Genomic DNA, 9,997 nt, shown 5'->3' with positions numbered 1-9,997 from the left:
TTGCTCAGTTTGTTACCAAGAGAAGTCCAGTACCAATAATAAGGACATTAAAATACTTGGGTAAATGAAGGAAGAGACCTGGAGTTCTGGTCTTACACTTGATCAGCTCATGGTGAATGCAATAAGCAATTAGCCTGAGGAGTCAATTCTGATGGTTACCCAGGGCAATTCCAAACACCCTAGTTGGTCAAGAAGTTCTTTTACTGGACTCATACCTTCCTATGCTCTTTTATAAAATCTGTATGGTATGTCACCCCAAACACCTTATTTCCCAATTCTACACATCAGCAACGGACTATGGGGGAATTCTAATTTGTCTACTAATCAATTCACAACCAAATTAGCAAAACAGTTAAGATGGTCCTCAAACTACTAACCTGAAGTCTCAGGAACATCTGGAATGCATTCTCTCTTCTCTCCTGCAACTGACAGACTTCATCCCTCACGAAGAAAGAGAAGGCTTCTATGTGCTCAAACCTATTTTCTTTCACCAAGAAGGAAGGCAACAGAGCCCCTCTTCTCTCTGCCTTTCTGGGTGTCCTTTTTTTTTTTATTCAGGATTTCAGTGCTAAATCTCTACCACCTTGTTGTAGAAACGCCAGATGCTGGATTCTCCTCCAATAACTTCCTGCGGCAGCTAAGTCAACCTTCAGTGGGCTCTGCGGCCACCTTTTAGCCTTTCCTCCAGTGGAAGCCAGAGAGAGGACCTGGCTAGGGTCCGCCTAGGATGGATGAGGGAGCATGAAAGCAGAGGGTAAGCAGGAAGCAGCCAGGGGCTGAGCTGCATCATTCTGATGAACTGTTTAGGCAGACACTGTGCAACTGGATACAAACTCACATGCCATGGGAGGACCCGTCTGCTGTGGTCTGCTAATGGAGACCCAGGTGCTGGAACTTCCCTTGGGGAAGAGCCTGGACCCACCATCTGCTGAAACCAAATGTAAAACATCTCTTTAGAGCTCACATTTCTTAACTGAACTTTAAAAAATTGCCCAGCAATGAAATAATATGAGACGTTGGTCCCATGTCAGTCTTGTTTGTGAATACTGATTGTTGGGAAATTAGTAAATGGAAAAAAAAATAAAAATAGACTTACTTTATTAATTTTAGAAATCAGTTAATTCCAAAGGGTGCATTTACCGTGGCTCATGTGGTCAGCGGCACACCAACTTTGTCTTTACGCCCCAGGAAACTTGTGATGCAAGCCCCCCCCCTTTCCCCCAAACCCTCTGGAAAGGGAAGAACAGCTTTGGTTGATAATGTTGTTGGGATTCTAGGCTTGTAGGAGGTAAAGCTTAATACTGCAAAATCTGGAAAAGAAGAGGAAGCAAAATGCAAATAGCCAAAGAGCCTCTTTTATATCATCTGTGTGGTAGCAGGAGAGAGGCAGAGAAGACCTACGCAGGTGGGGCAGGCGGGGAGGGGAAAGGTACACGTGTGCTCGGATGGGGTATACATCGCATCCGCTGAAGGTCCCTGCTGCCACGTTCCACTGAAACCCAGCTGATATGTTTCCCTATTGTCTCAGGACAAGCCTGAACTGGAGGATAGGCAACAGTCTACTGCCACTTCTGCTGGAAGGCATTGGGGACTGAAGCAGCAAAAAAATACTCTGGACCCCTTGCAGCGCTGGTGAGTGCTTCACTGGAGTCAGGCACCCAGGGGTAGTGGAGCAGTGAGCAGGTTCCTCCTCCGCGGGTCTGTGCTTCATCTTTTAGTGTGAATGGGATCTGGAAGAGAGGAAGTCAACCACTGAGTGCTGGACATGCGCACGTGGGCTTGTACTAATCTGTGGCAATGCTTGGATAAGTTAGCGTTACTGAAGAATAAAGTAGCTGTGGCCCAGATATGGGCCTTATGGCAGAAAGTGAAGAGGAACTAAAAAGCCTCTTGATGAAAATGAAAGAGGAGAGTGAAAAAGTTGGCTTAAAGCTCAACATTCGGAAAACTAAGATCATGGCATCTGGTCCCATCACTTCATGGGAAATAGATGGGGAAACAGTGGAAGCAGTGTCAGACTTTATTTTTTTGGGCTCCAAAATCACTGCGGATGGTGATTGCAGCCATGAAATTAAAAGACGCTTACTCCTTGGAAGGAGAGTTATGACCAACCTAGATAGCATATTAAAAAGCAGAGACATTACTTTGCCAACAAAGGTCCATCTAGTCAAGGCTATGGTTTTTCCAGTGGTCATGTATGGATGTGAGAGTTGGACTGTGAAGAAAGCTGAGCGCCAAAGAATTGATGCTTTTGAACTGTGGTGTTGGTGAAGACTCTTGAGAGTCCCTTGGACTGCAAAGAGATCCAACCAGTCCATCCTAAAGGAGATCAGTCCTAGGTGTTCATTGGAAGGACTGATGCTGAAGCTGAAACTCCAATACTTTGGCCACCTCATGCGAAGAGTTGACTCTTTGGAAAAGACCCTGATGCTGGGAGGGGTTGGGGGCAGGAAAAGAAGGGGACGACAGAGGATGAGATGGTTGGATGGTATCACCGACTCGATGGACATGAGTTTGAGTAAACTCTGGGAAGTGGTGATGGACAGGGAGGCCTGGCGTGCTGCAATTCATGGGGTCGCAAAGAGTCGGACATGACTGAGTGACTGAACTGAACTGAACTGAACTGGCCCAGATAAATGAAGGTCACTTGGAAGTAGAAAACTATTCAGTTAATAATTTTTTAAGTTTATGATTTAAGTGGAGAATAACTGCTTCACAATGCTGTGTTGGTTTCTGCCATACAACACCATGAATCGGCCGTAAGTACACACATGTCCCCTCCCTCTTGGACCTCCCTCCCACCCTTCTGGGCTGTCACCGAGCACCAGGTTGAGCTCTTTTTAACTAGTTTTGTTGGAAACTGTTCTAAAACACTCCCATTTTGCTGCTGCTGCTTTTTTGCGTAGTCCTCTTAGTTTCTCCCGGCCCCCCACAAGAACACTTATCCCTTTTGCGTCTTCAATAAAAGATGCTAAATACAAGTTACCCTTTTCTCGAACCTCAGAGTCAGCATTGTTAGCATTCGATATTGAACTGCATGGAAGAACTATTCTATGTATGCTCGTTTGTCTAAATCTTCCTTCCATGTGGGGTTACCAGGTAACACTTGGCCTTGTATCCCCTGTGCTAGCCCCCAATTATATCCCTACACTCCCACCCAGTTTAGGAAAAGGAACATTATCACTACCTCAAGTCCCTTGTGAGGCTGCTGCTGCTGAGTTGCTTCAGTCGTGGCCGACTCTGTGCGACCCCATAGACAGCAGCCCACCAGGCTCCTCTGTCCCTGGGATTCTCCAGGCAAGAACACTGGAGTGGGTTTCTATTTCCTTCTTCAATGCATGCAGGCATGCTAAGTCACTTCAATTGTGTCCAACTCTGTGTGATCCCATGTTCAGCAGCCCACCAGGCTCCTCTGTCCACGGAATTCTCTAGGCAAGAGTACTGGAGAGGGTTGCCATTTCCTTCTCCTGTGAGACTCTGTTAATTCTTTCCCATCCCCACTATCCTGAATTTTGGGTTTATCTTTCCCTGTTTGCTTTTTAAAAAACAGGTTTAGTTACTATATATACTCATATCCTAAACACTATATTTCAGCTTTATGTAGTTTTGAATTTTACAGTGCTATTTCGTTATGTGACTATTCTTATATGTGATCTCAGCACACAACTGGAAGAATTTCTTTAGATAGATACTTAGGAGTGGAATTGTTAGGTCATAAATACTTGCATTTTCAACCCTCTAAAAATAATGCCAGATTATTTTTGGAAGCAGTTGTACCAATTCACACCCCCTCTGACAGGGTAAGAGCTTCCCCCAACCCCTGACCTTCTCTACATGTGGAAAAGTGGTATTGCCTGAGTATAAAATTTTTGTGAATCAACTGAGATATGATGGTATCCTACTGTGGCATCTGCCTGATTAGGAATGAGGTCGAGCATTTTTTCAAGTTTATCTAGTATTACACATACATATTTTTTCTTCTACAAAATTCCTGGACATGCCTTTTGCTTATTTTCCAATTGAGCTATTGCTTTTTAATGTTTTTAAATAGCTCTATTGGGATGTAATTTCAAACCATTCAATTTATCCATTTAAGGTGTATATCCATTTAGTATATTCAGAGTGCATCCGTGACCACAATCAAGTCTAGAACATTTTCATTGAAAGGAAATGGAAACCCACATCTCTGAGCCATCACCCCCATACATCTCACCACCCTATCCCTAGGTAACCATTAATCTACTTTCTATCTCTATAAATTTGCCTATTCTGTTGTTGTTGTTGAGTCTCTAAGTTGTGTCTCACTCTTTGCAGACCCTTGGATTGCAGCACTCCAGGCTCTTCTGTCTATTATTATCTGTCTAATACTGCCTATTCTGTGTGCTCAGTCACTTCAGTCGTGTCTGACTCTTTAGGACTCGATGGACTGTAGTCTGCCAGGCTCCTCTGTCCATGGGATTCTCCAGGCAAGAATACTGGAGTGGGTTGTCATTCCCCCCTCCAGGGGATCTTCCCAAGTCAGGGGTTGAACCTGCATCTTCTGCAGCTCCTGTCTTGCAGGCAGATTCTTTATGCTGCTGAGCCACCAGGGAAGCCTATTCTGGACACTGCATATTAAGTGGAATCATATAATATGTAATCCTTTGTGTCTGGGTTTTTTCACTTACCATAATGTTTTCAGGGGTAGTTCACATTGCAGAATGTATCAGTATTCTATTCCTTAAATGGCTGAGTAATAGTATATATATACTATATTTACTCACTCATTAGTTGGTGGATGTTTGGGCTGTTACCACCTCTTGGATATTATTAATAATGCTGCTATAAACATTCAAGTGCAAGTTTTTGTTAGGACATATGTCTTCATTTGGGTTACATACGTAAGAGTAGAATTGATGGGTTATAATGGTAATTCTATGTTTAATGGTTTGAAGACCTGCCAAACTCTTTTCCAAAGTAGATGCACCATTTTGGATTTCCACAAGCAGAGTATAAAGCTTCTAATTTCTTCAGATCCTCATCAACACTTTTTATTGTCTTTTTTTGAATATTGCCATCCTGGTGGGTATGAAATGATATTTCTGTTGTGGTTCTGATTTGCATTTACCTAGAAACTAATGCTGTTGAGAATGTTTTCATATGCTAATTGGCATGCATATCTTCTGTGGAGAAATGTCTTGTTCAGATCCTTTGTCCATTTAAAAAACTGAGTTGTCTTTTCAATTAATGAGTTATAAGACTTTTCTACATATTCTATATATAAGTCCCTTATTACATACATAATTTGCAACATTTTCTCCCATTCTGTGGTTTGTCATTTTATTTCGATGGTGTCCTCTGAAGCACAGAATGTAAAAATTTTGATGATGTCCAGTTTGTCTATTTCTTTTCTTTTCGTGGCTTATACTTTTGATGTCATATCTAAGAAATTACTTATTGGTCTTTTTTTTTTTACTTATTGGTTTTTAAAGTTCTTTGCTTAATACCTGGACACTAATTTTTTGAAGGTATGTTATAAACACCCTCGCTGAGTTTGTGACTTGTTTCTTCAATCTCTTTAGAGTACCCTTTTTTGGAGAGTTTGTTTCATGATTTATTAATTTATAAGTAAAGTCCTATTCTGAGATAAAAATTAGGTTGCATTTTTAGATATACACTTAACAAGTGACCTTTCCAGAAAATGACTTTGTTTTAAATGTTAAGACTTCCAGAATATCCAGGGCAGTCACCATAAAAAATAGACAGTTTCTTTAAAAAACTTCTTAAAATTAAAAATTTCAAACATCCACACAAACTAGAAGAGTATCAGACACTTTCCTGTTCCCATCCTCTAGCTTTGATCATCATTAGCATCCTGCAATTCTTGTTTCATCTCTCTCCCCGTACATGCTTTTTCTTCTGGAATATTTCATAGAAAACCCAAGATAACACATCACTTCATCCATAAATACTTTAGCATGTATTTCATGTAGATAAGGACTCAAGGATAAAAGGAAAACAAATCAACTCCCCCCCCAACATAGTTATGGTGTCTTAGAAGTTCTTAATTTGAACAAAGTCAAATTGATCAGTTTTCATCTTTCTAGTTTGCACTTTCTGGATCTGACTTGAGAAAGCTTTTCCTTACATTATGTATTGTCATACACTGTCTTATAAAATATGGACACTTTTGCTTCTGTATTTAAATATTTTAATCCAAACTAAAATTGTGTACAGTATGAGCACAGATCTACTTTCATTTTTTCTCACAAAATAACAAATCTTCCTAGCATTATTTAAAATTCCACCCTTTCCTCCTTTAACTGTAATGTTTCTCTGCCATACACTGTTTCCATATGTAGAAGACCAGTTTACTGTGCCAACGCCACATTTCCTTAATTTCTTTACCTTGATAATAATCTTGATAATAATTCTGGGTATGTTTTAAGACAAGTCACACATGGCTCCCTATCTCTCATTCCTATTCTGTAAGAGTATAAGGGTTATACCTGGCCTTTTTCTCTTCCAGGTAAATTTCAGAATCACCTTAAGTTTAAAAAAAAATGAACAACTAATATCCTCTTCTCTAGTCTACAGATCAATTTTGGAGTGAACTGACATCTTACCAAACTGATTTTTAATCTATGAACATGTATCTCTCTTCACTATTTTATTTTTTAAGTGACTCTACATGGCAAATAGATGGAGAAACAGGGGAAACAGTGGCTGACTTCACTTTTCTGGGCTCCAAAATCACTGCGGATGGTGATTGCAGCCATGAAATTAAAAGACGCTTGCTCCTTGGAAGGGAAGTTATGACCAACCTAGACAGCATATTAAAAAGCAGAGACATTACTCTGCCAACAAAGGTCTGTCTAGTCAAGGCTATGGTTTTTCCAGTACTCATGTATGGATGTGAGAGTTGGACTATAAAGAAAGCTGAGCGCCAAAGAATTGATGCTTTTGAACTGTGGTGTTGGAGAAGACTCTTGCGAGTCCCTTGGACTGCAAAGAGATCCAACCAGTCCATCCTAAGGGAGATCAGTCCTGGGTGTTCATTGGAAGGACTGATGTTGAAGCTGAAACTCCAATTCTTTGGCCACCTGATGTGAAGAGCTGACTCATTTGAAAAGACCCTGATGCTGGGAAAGATTGAGGGGAGGAGGAGAAGGGGACGACAGAGGATGAGATGCTTGGATGGCATCACTGACACAAAGGACACAGGTTTGGGTGGACTCTGGCAGTTGGTGGTGGACAGGGAGGCCTGGCGTGCTGCGGCTCATGGGGTCACAAAGAGTCAAACACGACTGAGTGACTGAACTGAACTGAACTGAACTGACAGAGGGTTTTATAATTTTTTACACACTAGGTTTTAACTGTTTTTGTTAGATTCTTCCCTAGGTGTATCATGTGTTTTCATGCTTATAACTCTGATACAAAGGGTGTGTGCTAAGTCACTTCCATCGTGTCTGACTCTTTGTGACCCCATGGACTATAGCCCACCAGGCTCCTCTGTCCATGAGATTCTCCAGACAAGAATCCTGGAGTGGATTGCCAAGACCTCTTCAGGGGATCTTCCCAACCCAGGAATGGAAGCTGGGTCTCTTATGTCTCCTGCACTGGCAGGTAGGTTCTTTACTACTAGCACCACCTGGGAAGCCTGCTATAAAGGGTATCTTTTCTATAATCACATGCTCTTCTACCTGTTTGGTGCTGATGTACAGAAATGTAATTGATTTTGGAAAACGCTTATAAAGCTAATAATTTACTTGAACACTTGTTCTGGGTTTCCAACCAGACAGATGCATTATGTGAAAATAATGACAGATTTTCTTCAGTCCTTTCTTCATTTTTTTCCTTGCGTTACTTTGCTGACCAGGACTTTCAGTACAACACTCAACAGAAGTGATGGGTTCCCTTGTCCTGCTCTGCACCTTAAGGGAAATATTTTCAAGGTTTCCCAACTAATAGTGTGATAGTTACTGTTGACTTTTTTGTAGAGATATTCTATTAATAGGTTCTTTTCTCTTCTGAGTTAGTTAGGAATTTTTTTTTTAAGTCATGAAGGTACTGAATTTATCAAATGCTCATTCTGTATCCATTGAGAGGAGCATGTGATTTTTTTTTCCCTTTGATATGTTACTGTAGAAAATCACATGAGTCAATTTTTAAATATGACACAATCCACAATCTGGGTGGACCTAACTTGATCATGATTTTTTTTTTTTAACATTGGGCTCAGTTCGCTAATGTTGTAGCCAGATTTTTTTATGCATTTATAGCCACAATTAAGAAATTATAATTTCAGCAGTTTTGGGGTAGACTGTCTTTGTTAGGTCTTGATATTAAGATGATAATAATAGTTAGGGTGTCCCCCCTTTTCCTTGACTCTGGAACAGTTTATAGAAGATTCGTATGTGTGGTTCTTGGATGTCCAGTAAAACTATAAAAGCCTAGGGTTGAGCTTGTGAGAAGACTTGTTCTTGACTCAATTTCCTAATAAGTAAAAGAATATTTGGGCTTTATATTTCTTCTTTAGTAAATTTTTGTAAGCTAAATACTAAAATTGTATCCATCTCTGGTAGCTGAGTTGGTAAAGAATCTGCCTGCAATGTAGGATATGCCAGTTTGATTCCTGGGTCAGGAAGATCCCCTGGAGAAGGGATAGGCTGCCCACCCCAGTATTCTTGGGCTTCCCTGGTGGCTCAGATGGTAAAGAATCAGCCTGCAATGTGGGAGACCTGTGTTCAATCCCTGGGTTAGGAAGATACCCTGGAGGAGGGCATGGCAACCCACTCCAGTATTCTTGCCTAGAGAATCCCTGTGGACAGAGGAGCCTGGTGGGCTACAGTCCATGGGGTCACAAAGAGTTGGACGCAACTGAATGACTAAGCACACACATCCATCTCAACAAAGTTTTAAAAATGTATCAAAACAAGGTTATCCATAGTATCTACCTACCATCTGTTTTATCTCTGAGGGATGTATAATGTCTCTATTTGTTCCTCACAACCCTATGTTTATTTTCTATTTTGCTAATTTCCTCTTTTTTCTTTATTATCTTTGAATTTGTTGTTGTTCTTTTTTTAACTTAAGTCAGACACTTAGCACATTAACTTTCAGCCTCTCCCCTTCCCCTAGCATAAATTTGCCTTTAATATTCCTCAGGTTTTGATAAAGTGTTTCCCAACTATGACTTTTTTGATGAATTAACTCTTTCTTCATTTCTAAACACATGAGACTCTTCTACTTATCCTTCTATTATTGGATTGTGATCAAGGAAGATGGTCTTTGAAATGTGATTTAAAGCCTACTACATAGTTTCTACAAATAGTAATGTTTATTACGCACTTACATAGCATGATGTTCTATACATATCTATTATGTCAAGTCTGTTAACTGAGTAGTTTAAACTTCCTAAAATGTTTTCAAGATTTTCAGACTGCTTGATCTACCAGTTACTGAGTTACATTAAAACATTCCATAACGAAGATGGATTTGTCTGTTTCTCTCTGTGGTTCTGTTAAGTTTATTTAATTTTAAAAATCAGTCAATATGCTAGTTAAAATAAGTACACAAAGAAAGGTTAAATACTTTCCTGGTGAATCTTTAGAACTTATTGCCAAAATGTAGTGATCCCTTTTATTTTTCAATATATTTTTTGCCTTAAAATCTATTTTGTCTGATGACTATAACTGCACCCTCCTAGTATATCTTTTTCCAACTTTTCCTTTCATGCTTTTTTATATACTTATGGTTGAGATGTATCTCTAATTTTAAATAGCCTACAAGTGGCTGCTTAAAACCGAGGCTAACAATGTATCCTCCTCTGGTTGACTACTTCGCCCCACCTCCACTGCTACTATCTTGCCCCGTCTGACGCAGCAGCCACAGAGATGATATTAGATCCAAAGTCAGCCCCTGCACGCCTCTACCCCGAACGCTCTGACAGCTCACACTTCCCTCAGAAGGAAAGTACAAGTCCTTTCCTTAGCTTGTGGGGTCTTCATGATCTGAC

At 40.4% G+C, this 9,997-nt stretch overlaps 1 protein-coding gene across 13 annotated transcripts in view; it reads right to left on the bottom strand.

The window, feature by feature from the left end:
• Positions 1–1,081: 1,081 nt before the first annotated feature.
• Positions 1,082–9,997, bottom strand: part of TTLL5 (tubulin tyrosine ligase like 5) — a 315,511-nt gene continuing 306,595 nt past the window's right edge. For 10 of the 13 annotated variants that reach the window (XM_020875764.2, XM_020875763.2, XM_020875766.2 and 7 more), the window contains one exon: positions 1,082–1,730. In XM_020875764.2, the coding sequence (XP_020731423.2) occupies positions 1,560–1,730 (171 nt within the window). In that variant the 3' untranslated portion in view covers positions 1,082–1,559. The remainder of the gene's footprint in view (positions 1,731–9,997) is intronic. The other 3 variants (XM_020875771.2, XM_020875772.2, XM_020875773.2) reach the window with 2 other exon arrangements.

The sequence above is a fragment of the Odocoileus virginianus genome, chromosome 6, assembly GCF_023699985.2.
Source record: "Odocoileus virginianus isolate 20LAN1187 ecotype Illinois chromosome 6, Ovbor_1.2, whole genome shotgun sequence".
NCBI classification, from domain to species: domain Eukaryota; kingdom Metazoa; phylum Chordata; class Mammalia; order Artiodactyla; family Cervidae; genus Odocoileus; species Odocoileus virginianus.
This window is presented reverse-complemented; position numbering and strand designations above follow the sequence as displayed.